General features: G+C 37.8%; 1 protein-coding gene across 1 annotated transcript in view; it reads left to right on the top strand.

Annotated features, from left to right (window-relative positions):
* HCN1 (hyperpolarization activated cyclic nucleotide gated potassium channel 1) overlaps positions 1-18,613 on the top strand; it is a 447,988-nt gene that overhangs the window by 369,820 nt on the left and 59,555 nt on the right. Inside the window, exon 5 of the mRNA XM_070357822.1 lies at positions 1,212-1,358. Within this exon, the coding sequence (XP_070213923.1) occupies positions 1,212-1,358 (147 nt within the window). The remainder of the gene's footprint in view (positions 1-1,211; positions 1,359-18,613) is intronic.

The raw sequence follows: 18,613 nt of genomic DNA, 5'->3' as shown, positions 1-18,613 counted from the left end.
CAGTTATTGTGGCAAGGAGTCCAGTCATCTAGATCTTCTGGCTTGAGTTCTGTTATCAGGAAAAGATTTGAAACAAAAATATTCATAGATAATACACCAAATGTGTCATGTTTAAGGAAAGATTTTTTCCATTATCTTCATCCAGTTTTATTACCTACCTTTTCATTTGTATTCAGCTTTATCATCTGCATGGTGGAACTAATTTAGGGGGTTCTAACCAATTTTTTTCAAAGTATAGTCTTATGACTGCCTGCATTTGAAATATCAAGGGAATATTTCTCAAATTTAAATGTGTGTGAGTCATCCAGGGCATCTTTCTTAAGATGCAGATTCTGGTTTTTTAAAGCCTGAAATTCTCCTCTAATAAGCTACCAAGTAATATACGTGCTTCTGGGTTCCTGTTTGATTTGTAGGGACTTTTTTTAAAGTGTGTGTTTATGTATATGAATATGTATATAAATTTACAAAGGCAGGTACCTCAACAGAATCAATATCTGGAGTTAGAAATGCAAATCATTCCCCAAAGACCACCTCATCACAAGTTTTATGAACAATCAGGTTTAAGAAGTACTTATTTAAATAAAATTAAGTGTCTAAATTAAGTTTCAGCTATAAAACTATGTGGATCTAGTCTCATTCTGATATTTTTCCACATCCTAAATTCAAGTCAAACGTAGTCTCTTAATTTATAGGGCATGAGTGTTGCTTGAGGATATATGACTTACAAACAGTTGCCAAACTTTGTGCCTCCAGATTAAAATTTTAATTAGGTCTTATCTTTGGCTATAAGATCTAAGATAAAACCTTTGTACTATCCAGAGTTATGAGATTCTTTTTCCAAATGCTAAACAGCAACTGGATACTTCTTTTAGAACTGCTTTTTCCTTTTAATGGCGTTACATTTTTTTTTTCTTGGCTCATCACTGGATTTTGGGGGCTACACCCAGTTCACTCTGAACTCCTTCCATGCTTCCTCTCCATAACTCTTCAGGTCTTTACAGGAAATGTTTACCTAAACAAATACCATCCATAGTATGTGACATAGAGTAGGTACTTTACAACCTAGTACAGTAATTCATTCACCTTAAAGAATTTCTTCATTTTGTTACTGTTACTCAAAAGTTGTTGAATATAACATAACAAAATCACATCATGGTTTCTCATACAGCCTAACAACGTTTTCTAATTTCTGTTTTTTCCTTTTCTTACAGTATAAGCAAGTGGAACAATACATGTCATTCCATAAGTTACCAGCTGATATGCGTCAGAAGATACATGATTATTATGAACACAGATACCAAGGCAAAATCTTTGATGAGGAAAATATTCTCAATGAACTCAATGATCCTCTGAGAGAGGTAAGATTTATTGTCCTCAGTCTCCATGAGTGTGATCATTGTTTACTTTCTCTTTTCCTGGGAAATCCTCAATTCCATGTTTTGACATTACTCAAAAAAAATTAAAACAATGTTAAAACAGTTTTTCCCTTTATTCACCCTTATGTTCTCACGTTTACAGGCTCTGTGTTTTTAAAAAATGACTGGAGAATTGTTCTTCTAATTATGATTCTCAAGATACCCATTTATTTTCTGTATCCCTGGTTACAAGTCCTTTCTTTGGTACTCATTGTCCATAGCCTTCCTGTCTTCCACTTTCTCATCTCATGCTCACCAAATTGTTTCATTAACTTCTTTGTGATTTTCACTTTTTTCCTATTTTTGTTTTTCCTGTTCATCTCTTGGGCCCTGATCACAGACTGACTTGACCCTTGTGAGTCATTCATTTCCTATTACTTCATTAAAACACTTTGCAACATCTATAACCACCTCTTTTCTCGAGTGGCCCTTCCTTCCCTCCCTAGATGTCTTCCCTCTGCCCACTGGAATGTTCAGGTCACCCCTAGATCAAAAGAACATTCTCTTGATTGTGTTTCTTACACTGGTTTTCTCTTTCTCTTTTCTTTTACTACTAATCTGGAAAGATTACTCTATAATTATCTCCTACTGTGGTTCAATCTCCACTTCTTTACCAAAATCGTTTCCTTGAATATTTAGTGATGACAAATCACAAAAAATATCAGTGAACATTTAGTGATGACATAATTTGTCTTGGATCCATTGGCAGTTCTTTTAAACACTTAATAACACCTATAGCCTGAATCTTTTGAGGGAGCTCCTTTAACACTAAACCATTACTGTCTTTGGCTTTTCACTTTCCATTTCTGGATTTATTTTCTTATTTATTTCATCTAGCTCTTTAGTTCTGGAAATTTGACCTCCAAATTCTTGACATAATCTCTGTTATCTTAAAACCTATATGATTTCCCTTTGCCATTGCTACATGATTTCCATTTGCCATACATATATAGTAAACTATGTATTAAAGTGATTATCTTCCATCACTAAGCCATTTATCCTTTGAAGTCTCTCTCTCTGTAAATATTTTATTCTTTTGAGTCATATAGAATGTAAAACTTTAGTCTTTTAAAATCTTTCTCTGCTCTGCACATCCAGTCAATCACCACATGCTATCAATTCACTGTAACAATGTATCTTACAGCTATGTCCTTATCTCTTTTACCAAGTTCATGACCCTAACCTTATTGCTCTCACATGGATTATTTGCACTATCCCTTTAGTTTATCTTGCAACCTTTGGTCTGTTTTCTCTAATTACCACTTAAAGCAGCGATGCCAAATTAATCATTTACATGTATGAGATAGTCATGTATCTGCTCAGAAACATTATCTTTACAAGTTCATCAAATAGAGCCTCTTTGGACTCATATTTGAGCCCTTCTATGCTCTGATCCTTGCTAAATTTCCAGCTTTATTTTTCCCTATTGCTCTATATTTTCCAAAGTGGCCTATAGCCAAATTGTGCAACTTACTGTTTTGCAAAAAGCAATTCTGATTTCTCAACTTGCATCATATGTTTTCCAGATGTGTTTCTCATCTGTTGGCAAATGTAGTTCAAATAATATTTCTTTAATTTTACTTCCTTTGATTGTCCAGGTTAGATCTGGTCTCTTTTTTCCCTGACCCCCAGGGCACCGAGTCCATGTTTGAGTACTACTTTCCATTTTGTCTATTATCACGATTTTTCCACATTAGTTTCCTCCACTTTTGTCTTGAAGGTTCCTTAAGAGCAAAGGTCACTTCCTCTATATTTTAAATTTTTAATGAAATTCCAACTATATATAGCAAATATAAATACTCAATAAATATGTCCATCTCACCTAACATCTTTACCATTTATAACCATCCCTAAGTATCTACATCCATAAAAGTTATTTGTATTTTTTAAGCCTTAAGCTATCAGTTAAGAGTTTTGGAAATAGAAGGAGCTGAATATCTGCTATTGATTAAATTATTTTCTCTACAAAGTCCTCAATCAATAACGTCCAAATCTTTTTGCTTTGAGAAATAGAATTAAACCTTTGTATTTTAAAAAAAAAGCTATATATAATTTTTTAAATTTATTAATATGTTTTGCTTTATCTCTTTGTTGGATTATAGATTTTGTTTTAAATACAAATCCTCTTCACTAAGAGGCTGAAGCTCACCATACTGAAACCAGGTTAGGTTCTCAAGGGCCAGACAGGATTCAAAGGTGGGGTAAGATGGGCCATAGTGTAGAGACAAAGATAACTGAATAGACAGTATCAAGGATTAAAATGGAATCAATAGGCAGATGGATACAATAAATCTAAGGTTTTATTTGAAAGAAGCAGAAAAGTAAGGATTCCAACAGAAAATGTCATTGAGGGACTATAGAAAGCCAACAGAAAGTGAGAATAAAAATGAACCCTAAAAAGCTGAATGATTAAATGAGAAACATTTCTCCATGCTAAAAATGCTTAATGTAATATAAAGGATAACAAGAAAATTTTCTTAATCATGTGTTTGTTATTAGTTACTGCTACACTTTGACTCTGATCTTAAGTGGAAAAATTCCACTTTTCATTTTTATCCCCTTCAGTTCAGTTGCTCAGTCGTGTCTGATTCTTTGCGACCCATGGACTGCAGCATGCCAGGCTTCCCTGTCCTTCACCAACTCCCAGAGCCTACTCAAACTCATGTCCATCACATCCGTGATGACATCCAGCCATCTCATCCTCTGTTGTCCCCTTCTCCTCCCACCTTCAATCTTTCCCAGCATCAGAGTCTTTTCCAATGAGTCAACTCTTTGCATGAGGTGGCCAAAGTACTGGAGTTTCAGCTTTAGCATCATTCCTTCCAAAGTACACCCAGGACTGATCTCCTTCAGAATGGACTGGTTGGATCTCCTTGCAGTCCAAGGGACTCTCAAGAGTCTTTTCCAACACCACAGCTCAAAAGCATCAATTCTTCAGTGCTCAGCTTTCTTTATAGTCCAACTCTCACATCCATACACATGCCCCCAATTCCCTCAGTTCCTACAACTATCTGTCATTCACTTATAATATTTCCTTATATTTTCAAATGCCATGTTCTTGCCTGGAGAATCCCAGGGACAGAGGAGCCTGATGGGCTGCTGTCTATGGGGTCGCACAGAGTCGGACACAACTGAAGCGACTTAGCAGCAGCAGCAGCAGCATAGTTCAAAGCTTCAGCATCTTTTCCTTCACTTTCTGACATGCACCCACCACTTTTCTCCCTGCCTTTGGTCTCAGTTAGCTCAAATGCATCCCATCCCTTGGCTATCATATTGAATGATATACAACACAAGTTCAGTGTTACTTTCTTGGAGTCTAACTATGGCCTCCTATCCCCTCTAAGAAAAAGGCCAAGCTGCTTGAATTGCACTGGAGAAGCTCTGTGGTCTGCCTCCATCTTTGCATTCATGATTCACTGACAGAAAATTGTTGGTAATTTCCCTGGGAGGAAAAATTGTCTGATTGTCTCTTGGCCTTTCTTTATGCTACCTTCTCTATCTTCAATCCTTTCTACCCAACTTTCCTTCAATTTTCCATCAAACAATCTTATCAGGTATGAGTTTCTTCATAAATTTTCTCTGAAAACTCTCCATCCTTGTATTTTCATTTGTCAGTTTACTCTTTCAAGTCTCTTTCAAGACTGTGAGCTTCTTGAGGGTAGAGACTGTGCCATAGTATCTCTGTATCTCTAGTGACTAGTATTTGATAGGAGCTCATTAAATATTTATTAGAAAAATGGTCTTTTACTGAATTATGAGTGAAAAGCAGGGTAAAAAATTATGGCTACTTAATCAGAGATCTTAGAAGCAGAAACATGAAATACTGAAATATTTAACACCCTAAAAAGGTGAAAACAATGTTTGTTCCTTTGTTCTTCAGCGTTTGCTCTTCTGGCATCAGTCACACAAAAGCTTTAATGTGAACTAAACTATAGAAACAGGAAGCATAGCATAGGAAAGTAAGTAAAGACATTGGCCAGCAGGTAACAGAAGTCGTTATTCAAATGAAACCTGGATCTAAAAAACCCAGATATCTTTTACAAAGAAAAGTTTAGTAAGAACAATGGGAAATATATCTTGTTCTCTGTTAACTTGGAGTATTATGTACCTGCTATATTTAGGTCATAGTAGTAGATCACAAGAAATGTTTTAAAAGTAGTAAAATACATCATTCTATCTTTCAAAGGCTGTATTCCAATTTAGAAGATGAGGTGTTAATTTATGCAAAGATGTATTTTGGTCCCTATTGTGCCTCTTGTGTCCAGAAAGTGCCTGGCATATAGAAGACATTGAATGATTGATACTATAAATATAAATGAATAAACCAGGATACTTGGGAAAACTAGATTATTTGATATGTATATTTTAATAAAAGGTAAAAATATAAGATGTGCATTGTATGCACGAACACATGCCACATGTAATTGTTAATCATATATTCAAGTTTGAGCCGACAACTATCTTACATTTTAATAAGACTTTTAATTTAAAATGCTTTGTTGTCCAGAAACTTCTTTTTTATGAAAGTATTTTGCATAATATGAGATGCTGATTTATACTTTAGAGCAACAATTTCTGCTAACACAAGTCTGGGTACTCACAAATGTACAAAAGTGAAAGGTTAGATTCTAAAAAGCTTACTAAAAAAAACCCATTGTTTGAAAATAGAGAAAGAAAATAAAATGTGGTTCTTATGAATGTGAAATTATTCCTTACTCATAATCAATTAAATCTGTGTTGTATCTATTTTATTCTCCATCCTTTCTCTTCAATGTGTTTGAATATTTTTAAATATGAAGAATCTCTAAGATGTAGAATGGCAGGAAGAATTTCATTTGTGTGACCTTTGAAAGCTCTTACCAGAAACTCATATCATGCATATGCAAAATAATTTAGCCAGTAGATATTTTGAGAGCAAAACTTTATGGAAAGAATTCTTGTACAGAAACTAGGTGATATATCTTTTTCATACATTGGAGACAAATTGCTGAAATGCCTTCAACAAATACCTCAACAAATGCCTTCAACAAGACCTCAACAAATTGAGGTCTCCATACAAATGTTACCTCCTTAACAGGGCCTCCCCTGAGAAATTCATCTGGATTTAATTTCCTTGCATTCTCCATCATATGAGTTTTGTTGTTGGTACACATCACTTTGTTGTCTTGTTGTCTCTTTTTATTTATTTGTTAATTGTCTGATGTACTATAGGAACTCAGGACCCAAGAAAGTAAGGACTTCTTGATTTCCACCATAGCTCCAGCCCCTCCATAGTACATCTTTAATAACTGCTTGTTAGATAAATAAATAAAGTCAAATTGTTAGATTATTAGATGATTAGAACTCGAAGGGAGCATTTTTGAGACACAGTAGAGATGCTGGAATGAAGAAAAGTGATGCCCAGAATTATGACATACTGTGGCCACTTACCTTTCTTAGTATCACTTTAGATTGTACTATGGAGAATGTGGTTTCTACCATATAACTAAAGGATGCTGGTATCTTTAGATTCCTCTGTGAGTTTGTTTTGATATATACACAAAACCCCCAGAAGGTCCTATTTTGCATGCAGTTGTTTTTATTTTCTTTTTAACTTTCTCAATGTTTATATACATTAGTGATTTATTTCTGAGTAAACCTGAGGGGTGGGAGAGTATGCCAGTAGAGTACAGTTATTAAAGGTTTCTGAGTATTTTGTCCAAACTCTATAATATTAATAGTATCCATGGGATAGATAGAAAATAAATACAATTTTTCTTACATTGGTATGCCAGGTGTGCATAGAGTAATGTCAGTGGTTCATAAAACACAAGTTGCTGGATTCCCTGTCTGAACCTAAGCAGTGAGCCACTCAAGGTGGAGAAAATTCAGAACAGCACATAAATCTGTGTGTTCTTCATCCTCGAACTAGGCCATATGACCATAGCACTGGCCCCAATGGCATTGTCAGCACCCTAAGAAGTGATTGGAAAGTCATCTAAAAAAATTATCTTTGTTTCACAGTCAACTAATATACATGGACCCGAGAATACAGGAACACCTACAGTTTTCTGAAAAAATTACTTAGAATAGTACCTAGAAACTTGGGATTTTAAATTAGAGCCACTATAGTGATGCATCAGAGAAGGCGATGGCACCCCACTCCACTACTCTTGCCTGGAAAATCTCATGGATGGAGGAGCCTAGTAAGCTCCAGTCCATGGGGTCGCTAAGAGTCAGACATGACTGAGTGACTTCACTTTCACTTTTCACCTTCATGCATTGGAGAAGGAAATGGCAACCCACTCCAGTGTTCTTGCCTGGAGAGTCCCAGGGAGAGGGGAGCCTGATGGGCTGCTGTCTATGGGGTTGCGCAGAGTCGGACACGACTGAAGCGACTTAGCAGCAGCAGCAGCAGTGATGCATTAGTTATCTGTCATCTCTGTTCTCCACTCTCTTGTTGCTCTGGGACTGTGTCTGGTTAAAATTCTGAGTCTGCAAAGATGGACTTCAGTGATCTCCAGAAACCTCCTCTCCCTCCCAGTTGTGCCCAGTCCTGGTTTGCCTGGAGAGCCCTCCTATTCTTCTTCTATCCACTTAAAATATGCACCTGTTTTGCCTTGTGGGCTCGGAGGTCTTCTGTTTCATTGTTTTGAATGGTTTAAATTGCCTTTATGATATTCTCATGTTTTGAATAGCATCATGTATGAGTGAAAGCCAACTATGGAGGAGCCATGCAGCATCAGGGAGAGAGTATGGCCCTGGTTCCACTGGCTTCATTTTTTTTTTTTTTTTAATTTTATACTGAAGTTTACTGATGGCTCAGTGGTAAAGAATCTCCCTGCCAATGCAGGACTTAGAGGTTTGATACCTAGGTCGGGAAAATCCCCTGGAGAAGGAAATGGCAACATACTCCAGAATTCTTGCCTATAAAATCCCATGGACCGAGGAGCCTGGCAGGCTATAGTCCATGAGATCGCAAAGGGTCAGACACAACTGATCAACCAAACAACAAATAGTTGATTTATAATGTTATGTTAATTTCAGGTGTACAGCAAAGGGATTTAGTTATACGTATCAGATCAGATCAGATCAGATCAGTCTCTCAGTCGTGTCCGACTCTTTGCGACTCCATGAATCGCAGCACGCCAGGCCTCCATTATCCATAATCCACTAATCCATTTAATTCATAATGGACATTTCAGTTGCTTCCATGTCTTGGCTGTTGTAAGTAGTTCTGAAATGAACATTGGGGTGCATGTATCTTTTTCAAGTATAATTTTCTCCAGATACATGCCCAATAGTGGGATTGATGGATCATATGATAAGTCCCACACTGTTCTCCATAGTGCCATTCAGTTTAGTTCAGTTGCTCAGTCGTGTCTGACTCTTTGCGACCCCATGAATTGCAGCATGCCAGGCCTCCCTCTCCATCACCAACTCCCGGAGTTCACTCAGACTCGTCCATCGAGTCAGTGATGCCATCCAGCCATCTCATCCTCTGTCATCCCCTTCTCCTCCTGCCTCCAATCCCTCCCACCATCAGAGTCTTTTCCAATGAGTCAACTCTTCGCATGAGGTGGCCAAAGTACTGGAGTTTCAGCTTTAGCATCATTCCTTCCAAAGAAATCCCAGGGCTGATCTCCTTCAGAATGGACTGGCTGGATCTCCTTACAGTCCAAGGGACTCTCAAGAGTCTTCTCCAACACCACAGTTCAAAAGCATCAATTCTTCAGTGCTCAGCCTTCTTCACAGTCCAACTCTCACATCCATACATGACCACTGGAAAAACCATAGCCTTGACTAGACGGACCTTTGTTGGCAAAGTGCTTTTGAATATGCTACCTAGGTTGGTCTCATATAAATGCAGCACCACAACTTAGTATCTGCACAACTTTGGGCTCTTTCATAACTTGTACATGTTTTACTTTCTTCATCTTTAAATATAAATGATGATAATGATAAGTACCTAACAGAGATGTTTTAAAATTAAATGAGAAAAAAACCCAAAACATTAAAAGTTTGAAAAGTGCCTGGTACATAGTAAGTACACAGTAAAATTTGATTCTTAGTATTACTATGATACCATGAAAAATAGTATATAGTTGCAGCCCACACGGCTCTTACAACTTGATGAGAGACAGAAATTTAAACCAGCAATTATAACTGCGTGTTAGTGCTATGAGAGGTCATTCAGAGGGTGTTAGACCATACCTCAGAGGGACACCAACTCAAGGTTTATCGTATGTCTCATTTCTTTTGGAATTTATTCAAACAATCTGCTAACAAGCCCTTCCTCCAGTTTAACAACCAGGCTTCTGGAGACAGCATCTTAGCATCAAAACTTGGCATTGGAATTTTAGGATCAGAGACTGATGACGCTTTAATGCAGGAGTATATTTAAAACAAAAAACTAACTAGAAAAATTCAGTGAGCCATACCCCTCTGCTTATGAGAGCCTGTTGGAATGTGTACAAAGTAAGAAGGTCTATTTTTATCATGATCAGATTTATACTGATTTGATTAGTGCAAAATGGCAAACTTAACAGTCGAGAAAGAGGTTAATGCACTTCTAAGTCTGTCTCCAAAGTTCAGAACTGATCTATTTTTAAACAATGGCATGTGAAGAGCTGTGGGCTGAAAATAGGTACAGATCATGTGTCCCAGCAGAATATAGGACGTCAGTATATTTCATTTTCACAGAACATGAATTGGGCTGAGAGTATAATACTGTCCTTCTGACCTTTAGTTTCTTGAATAGAGTGTTAGGGAAAAATATCCTAATTTGCACGCATATATTTAGTGTAATTCAGAACAAGTTCTTAAAGTACATACTTGTTGGTTTTTTGAATGTCTCCTAAAAATGTGTTTAGTTCAGATTAATTAAAATAGCCTAGACACGTAGTATTATAAAGCTATACAGGAATCGTGTGTCATATACTCACGTAAAAGGCACAGTAACCAAAGGCTAGAAAATATATGTAAGTGATCTAATCTTGGTCACATTACCAAGGAAAGAAATTGAGTCTTTACACTTTCATCTTAGAAATTTTCCCTTGCATCCCTAGTTTTTAGAAAACAAACAGACAAAAAGCATTTATTGATTTCTTAATGTGTGCAAGATACTGATTCAGGCATGATGAGAAGGGAAATCGTAAAATGCCCTTTCTAGTCCCACAGTGCTTTACTGTGTGTTTGTTGAGTAAAGATAGAAAAACATTAAAAAAAAAATGAAGAAAAAGTTAAAATACATTACTAAAAATACAAGAAATGTAGGAAGTTACATATGGTTAATTGCCAGAGCAAAGCAGACATTACTCACTAAACTTTGAAATGGATTAAAGACTTAAATATATGGACCTAAAATCACAAAACTCTTAGAAGAAAACATAGGAAAAAATGCTTCTTGACATGGGTTCTGAAAATTATTTTTTTGGATGAGACCTAAAACACAAGCAATAAAATAAAACCTAAGTTAGTCAAACTACATAAACTAAAAAGCTTCTGCAGAACAATCAACACAATAAAAAGACAACCCATGGACTGGAAGAAAATACTGGGAATCCACACATCTGAGGAGAGATTAATATTCAAAATGTATAAACAACTGACATAATTCAAGAACATGAAAGCAAGCAGTCCAATTAAAAAGTGGGCAAAGGACCCAAATAGACTCCCCCCCCCCCCAGAAAAGACATTTAAATGGCCACGAGACATATTGAAATGTGCTGAATTTAACTGATCATTAGAGAAATGCAAATCCAAACCACAGGGAGCTATCACCTCACACCTATTGGAATGTCTGTTATCAAAGGACAAGATGTAGCCAGTACTGGGGAGGACATGGAGGAAAGAGAAACTGGGAGGGTCAGGAGGAAGACCGTTTGTATCATTGAGCAAGAGCGAGATCCCTGGACCTTTCCCTTGATTTTTTCCTAACATCCCTTCAGTACTCTGCTTTATTGACTATGCCAAAACCTTTGGCTGTGTGGCTCAAAACAACTTGTGGAAAACTCCTAAAGAGATGGGAATACCAGACCACCTGACCTGCCTCTTCAGAAAGCTGTATGCAGATCAAGAAGCAACAGTTAGAACTGGACATGGAACAACAGACTGGTTCTAAATTGGGAAAGGAATATGTCAAGATTGAATATTGTCACCCTGCTTATTTAACTTACATGCAGAGTACATCATGAGAAACACTGAGTTGGATGAAGCACAAGCTGGAATCAAGATTGCCAGGAGAAATATCAATAACCTCTAATATGTAGATGGCACCACCCTTATGGCAGAAAGTGAAGAAGAACTAAAGAGCCTCTTGATGAAAGTGAAAGAGGAGACTGAAAAGTTGGCTTAAAACTCAACATTCAGAAAACTAAGATCATGGCATCTGGTCCCATCAGTTCATGGCAAATAGATGGGGAAACAATGAAAACAGTGAGAAACTTTATTTTGGGGGGCTCCAAAATCACTGCAGATGGTGACTGCAGCCATGAAATTAAAAGACACTTGCTCCTTGGAAGAAAAGTTATGACCAACGTAGACAGCATATTAAAAATCAGAGACATTGCTTTGCCGACAAAAGTCTGTCTAGTCAAGGCTATGGTTTTTCCAGTGGTCATCTATGGATGTGAGAGTTGGACTGTAAAGAAAGCTGAGTGCAGCCGAAGAATTAATGGTTTTGAACTGTGGTGTTGGAGAAGACTCTTGAGAGTCCCTTGGATTGCAAGGAGATCCAACCAGTCTATCCTAAAGGAAATCAGTCCTGAATATTCATTGGAAGGACTGATGCTGAAGCTGAAACTCCAATACTTTGGCCACCTGATGCAAAGAACTGACTCTTTGGGAAAGACCTTGATGCTGGGAAAGATTGAAGGTGCAAGGAGAAGAGGACAACAGAGGCTGGATGGCATCACCGACTCAATGGACATGAGTTTGAGTAAACTCTTGGAATTGGTGATATACAGGGAGGCCTGACTTGCTGCAGTCCCTGGGGTCACGTAGAGTCGGGCAAGACTGAGCAACGAGAACTGAGCTTCAGTACTCACGGCTACCCCAATATTTTTCTGGATGACAATGTTTCAGTTCAGTTCAGTTCAGTCGCTCAGTCATGTCCGACTCTTTGCGACCCCATGAATCGCAGCATGCCAGGCCCCCCCGTCCATCACCAACTACCAGAGTTCACTCAGACTCATGTCCATGGAGTCAGTGATGCCATCCAGCCATCTCATCCTCTGTCATCCCCTTCTCCTCCTGCCCACAATCCCTCCCAGCATCAGAGTCTTTTCCAATGAGTCAACTCTTCGCATGAGGTGGCCAAATTACTGGAGTGACAATGTTTAGGACTTCAAAAATTAGTCCTGTGGTAGTGTTGTATAGGAGAAGGCAATGGCACCCCACTCTAGTACTCTTACCTGGAAAATCCCATGGACGGAGGAGCCTGGTGGGCTGCAGTCCATGGGGTCGTTAGGAGTCGGACACGACTGAGCGACTTCACTTTGACTTTTCACTTTCATGCATTGGAGGAGGAAATGGCAACCCACTCCAGTGTTCTTGCCTGGAAAATCCCATGGACAAAGGAGCCTGGTGGGCTGCAGTCCATGGGGTCACTAGGAGTCGGACATGACTGTGTGACTTCACTTTGACTTTTCAGTTTCATGCATTGGAGGAGGAAATGGCAACCCACTCCAGTGTTCTTGCCTGGAGAATCCCATGGACAGAGGAGCCTGGTGGGCTGCTGTCTATGGCGTCGCACAGAGTTGGACACAACCAAAGCAACTTAGCAGCAGCAGCAGCAGTGTTGTATAATTCTACTTATGAGGCTGGTGGAATAAGCACATTCATAGCAACAGAGAGTAGAATTTATCAGTGATTTGAGTGAAGGGAGAAAGTTATAGTTTAAAGGTTACAGAACTTTGGTTGAAATTGATGAGAATGTTCTAGGTATAGATACAGAGGAACTTCCCAGGTGGCGCCAGTGGTAAAGAAGCCACCTGCCACTGCAGGAGACATAAGAGATGCCAGTTCGATCCCTGGGTCGGGAAGATCCCCTGGAGGAGGGCATGGCAATCCACTCCAGTATTCTTGCCTGGAGAATCCCATGGACAGAGGAGTCTGGCAGGCTACAGTCCTTCGGTTATCAAAGAGTCAGACACCACTGAAGTGACTTAGCACGCACAATCACTAATGGCAACGCTCAGACAACATTATGAGCATTTTTGTGAGTTGTATACATGGAAATGCTTAAACTATAAATATTGTTGTATATATTTTACAAAAATCTAAAAAGTCAAGCTTATAAAGTTGTACCCATTATTATAACTCTCATCCTGCCTCTAAAGTCATTTCCATCTGCCTGTAGCTCTTGTCAACTAAATGCCCATGATACTTCACACTCAATACAAAAATAAAGCAAAATCCTTTTTTTGTGTAAGTAAAATTTTTTTTGTTTTCTGTTTTTTAATGTATTTCACCCCAGACTGAAGAGCTCAGAAGTTGTTGAAGTGTGTGGGCTGTATTCTACAGCTTCTCAGAGCCATCTGAGCTGGATCATGTGCATCACCACTGCCCCTGCAGTACTTCCGGAGCTGAGGGGCCGCTGTGCCTTGACAGATACTCCAAGGGGGCAGCTGCGTCCTTCCTGCCACACTTTAGCCAGCCTAACTCGCTATGTTAATTTGTTAAGGCTGTAATCACAAAATGCCATGGTGGCTTAATCATCAGACAAATCATTTTCTCATACTTCTAAGGGCTGAAGTCCAAGGTCAAGTGTCAGCAGGTTTGGATTCTTCTGGGGTTTCTCTCCTTTGCTTGCAGATGGCCACCTTTCTTTTCATGTGCTCAGTTTTTTCTTCTCATAGCAGTCAGACTAGATTAGGACCCACTCTCACAGCTTTATTTTAACTTCATCTCCTTGTTAATAGTCCTGTCTCCAAACACAGGCACATTCTGAAGTACTGGGAGTTAAGACTTCAACATATGAATGTAGAGGTGTCACCGTTAAACCCATAACCTTTGCCGACATGTGCAATGCTTAAATCTAACTAATGTGACAGACAAATAAATATTTAATGCAGCTTAGAATGCCTGCTTAGTTTTAGGGAGTAGCCTGATTTCCTCATGCCCTTTGTACATATACACATACTGTTATTTCTATTGCTGACCTATTAATGGTGAAAAAGAATTTATGTGGATTTTATTACAAAATTTAATGAATAGATTTTTATCAAATTCTCCAAATCCCTTCTCAGACTTTTTTAACTCATTGTACTATCCACTGGTCCTGTTTGAATAATATTTTTTTAGTTTAGCTGTTTGATGTATTCACTGTATTTGACAGTCCAGATTAATCTGTTTTTATCCTGCCAAGTGGGCTTCAATCCTGTTCTGTAAATCACTCTACAACTTGCTCACAGTTTGCAGACCACTGGAGCTGCACTCCCTGGTGTTTACACGAATCCTAACTGAGCTTCAGCCTAGGATTCCAGAGTGCGACAGTGATACTAAGTCTCTAATGAACACTGCCATTGTCAGTATACAATTTTTTTAAATTTATTTATTTTTGGCCAGCCTGGGTCTTTGTTGCAGCACACAGGCTCTTCATTGCTCCTTGCAGGCTTTCTCTAGTTGGAGCAAGTGGGAGCTACTCTTCTATTTGTGGCCAAGGGGCTTCTTATTGCAGCAGCTTCTCTTGTTGCAGAGTACAGGCTTTAGAGCTCATGGGCTTCAGTAGTTGTGACACACAGGCTTGGTTGCCCTGCTGCATGTGGGATCTTAGTTCCTGGACCAGGGATCGAACCTGTGTCCCCTGCATTGGCAGGCAGATTCTTAACCATTGAACCACCAGGGAAGTCTCAATATACAAAATTTTGATTTAGGCTTTTTGGTCTGTTTCTACATTATTTTCTTTCCTGTACAATCAAATTTAAGTGACTGTTAAGAGAATTTTATGTCATCTGCTGACATCCTGCATGGTACCTAATATGTTCCTGTGTTCTAGGAAGGCAAAACAGTAGGAGTATGCAAAAACCAAATTAATCTCAAGCTTCATTTGCATTCGTCTGGTAAAGTTTAAATGTGATTTAATATCTCAGAACCAAATTAGATGCATATGAGAACTGTAACTACAGAAAACATTTAAATTTTTGAATCTGCAGCTCTCAAAATTCACCATGTTCTGATCTATTCTTTACAAGCAGGCAGATTTCATTTAAGCCACTTAATCATAATTTGCCATTTGTATATGCAGAGATTTTAGGCTAGTTACCTTTTAACTCATAAAATGAAGAGACTATGAACCTAGCAATTAATGCTATAGCCAAATTAAAAATAAGAAATGGTGAAAAATATTAAAGCTGGCCAGTATTTAAGAATGCATTGCAGACTATTTATCTCTTTATCTCTGTTGGGTTTTTCTTAATATAACTACGATTAACACAAGATGAAATATTGTGTGACCATTAAAAAGAATGTTATTGAAGACCATAACTCAAAATGGCAAGTATTTTATGTTATAAATGTGGGGAATAATAGATATTCAATGTTATTATGATTTCAATTAGGTTAAGGTGAATAAGAAATCACATTAAAAGAATACATCAGTTACTTTCAGTGATGGAAATACAGTGATTTTTTTCTTTTATTATTTTAAGGGATATGTGTGTATTCATTTTGATTTTAAAGATTTTTAAAAATATAATTGCTTTCTAATATAAAAATTTTATTTTTTTATAAGATGTAAAACTGCAATAAACTAAAATTGAGGCACCCTATATGTTAATTCATCAATCCTCTAACTCCTTATCTTACCTCTAATTCCTTTAACTTCCCCCATATAAATGTTATTCATCTCAGCTCAGTTGGTAAAGAATCTGCCTGCAATTCATGAGACCCTGGTTCGATTTCTGGGTCAGAAAGTTCCTCTGGAGAAGATAGGTTACCCACTCCAGTATTCTTGGGCTTCCCTGGTGGCTAGATGGTAAAGAATGCACCCATGATGTGGGAGATCTGGGTTCGATCCCGGGGTTGGGAAGATCCCCTGGAGGATGGCATGGGAACCCACTCCAATATTCTTGCCTGGAGAATTGCCATGGATAGAGGAGCCTGGCGGGCTAAGACCATGGGGTGGCAAAGAGTCAGACACAACTGAGTGACTAAGCACATAGCACATCTCTAACCAAAGTTTTTTAAGAGACTTCACTTTCTTATCTCTAATTCCTTTAAATTCCCCCAAATCAATATTAAATGTATTTATTACCTTTAATTTTATTACATATTTTTCATTTTCAGATTACTTAGGAAGTATAAAGACAGTTAAATGCTCTCTTTAAAAAAAGAATAAGACAGATTATCCCAGCTAAAGAAATAGCTCTTTATAAATTCCCTGTAATGAGGACACAGAAATCAAGGGAAATGCTTTGACTTTCAGAAATTAAAGCAGTTACCTAACTTGTTAGTCAATGTTTGCGTAACTGTTTAAAACATTTTCAAGCGTTAAGGTTTGTATGGGGTGATTGACTTATACATGCAGTCAACCATCTTGCAAATTAAAATACAAACCACCAGATCAATATAAGCCTGTTGGAAATGCTGAGGGAAATTTTTTTTTTAATTTCAACTATGTGCTTCTTTAAAAAAAAAAAATGGGTTGTCTATTTAATTTGCAATTCAATTTCTAAATTACTACATCATTAGGGAATTATAAGAATTTTTACTTTGGCCACAGGGAATATCACTGACTGTGCTCAAAGACCATCTTGTCATTTTTATCTTCTGAACCTCTGCTCCTATCTTGACTTTTGTCTTTAATAACCAGTACTCAACTCAACATTTAGAAAAAAATCTGACCTAATATATTCTTGCCTTCCCTGATGGCTTCGACAGTAAAGAATCTACCTGCCAATGAAGGAGGCCTGTCAACCCCTGAATGGGGAAGATCCCCTGGGGAAGGGTATGGCAACCTACTCCAATATTCTTGCCCAGAAAATTCCATGGACAGAGGCACCTGGCAGGCTATTCTTACCAAATTACTCTGAACTCTTTTTTCTCTGAAATTTTATAGAATATATAGTCTCTACCATTACTTTGATTTTAACATTCATTTGTTTTATAATACAACTGTTACTTATAATGGTAAATGATTGATAGCACTTCGTGAAATTAAGTATTTTCCTTGTATCTTTAATCATTACAGTTATCTAGGTAGAGTTGCTTACAAGTGAAGAGTTCAAGGTATGAGTCACTTTGTACAGGCACTGAGTCAGTTGGTTTTGGTATCAAGGACTAAGCCCAGATACATACACAGCAAGAGACACACAGAGTCTCACCCGTGTTTAGTTTACTTTTTACAATTATCTTACACTGAATATATACATATATATTTTCCTTCCTCAACTTGCAGATACTTCTTTATTTTAGGGACCATGGTTTCCATATCTGACTGCTTATGACTTGAAATGTGTTATTAAAAACAAGGATTTTTTTGAGTCATATCCCTTAAAGATTTAGATTCAGATTCTCTGAATCTGGACTGGAGCCTGGTAAACTGTATCTTAGAAAAAGTATTATAAATACATCCAAGTAAGAAAATACTGTCTTTGGCAGGCCATCAAAGCTTTTTTTCTTTTTCCTTATTGACGCTGTCTTCATAAGAGCCATGATTAGTCCCATAGACTAATCCTGAATATATTCTGTTATTTCCCAAGAATAGTTCTACATCATGGGTAATTCTTTTCTGTGATGCATCCCATATTCAGATTCACCACTGGAGCTTCCTTGATTATATTACTGTGAAAATAATTTTATATTATTGTTAATTTGAAGGAATCCATTCATTTTCTCTCTGTGGAACTTTTACCTCCTTGTGAATTCTTTCCGATTTAAACTGTAAATTCTAATAGAACTTGGACAGCAAAAGCCATAATGGGACAGAAAGTTATTGGCATTTAAAAGCTCTTCCTCTTCCCATGAAGTCTGCTTGCTTTGAGAGCATATAGTTTAATGGACTTTGCTGGTAGCTCAACTGGTAAAGAATCCGCCTGCAATGCACGAGACCCCAGTTCAATTCCTGGGTTGGGAAGACCCCCTGGAGAAGGGATAGGCTACCCACTCCAGGATTCTGGTCTGGAGAATTCCATGGGGTTGCAGAGACTCAGACAGAACTAACTGACTTTCAGTTTAATGGAAACAATCAAGTGAGTCTTGAGGTTAGCAAAATTTTT

The sequence above is a fragment of the Bos mutus genome, chromosome 20 (genome assembly GCF_027580195.1).
Source record: "Bos mutus isolate GX-2022 chromosome 20, NWIPB_WYAK_1.1, whole genome shotgun sequence".
In the NCBI taxonomy this organism is placed as follows: Eukaryota; Metazoa; Chordata; class Mammalia; order Artiodactyla; family Bovidae; genus Bos; species Bos mutus.
This window is presented reverse-complemented; position numbering and strand designations above follow the sequence as displayed.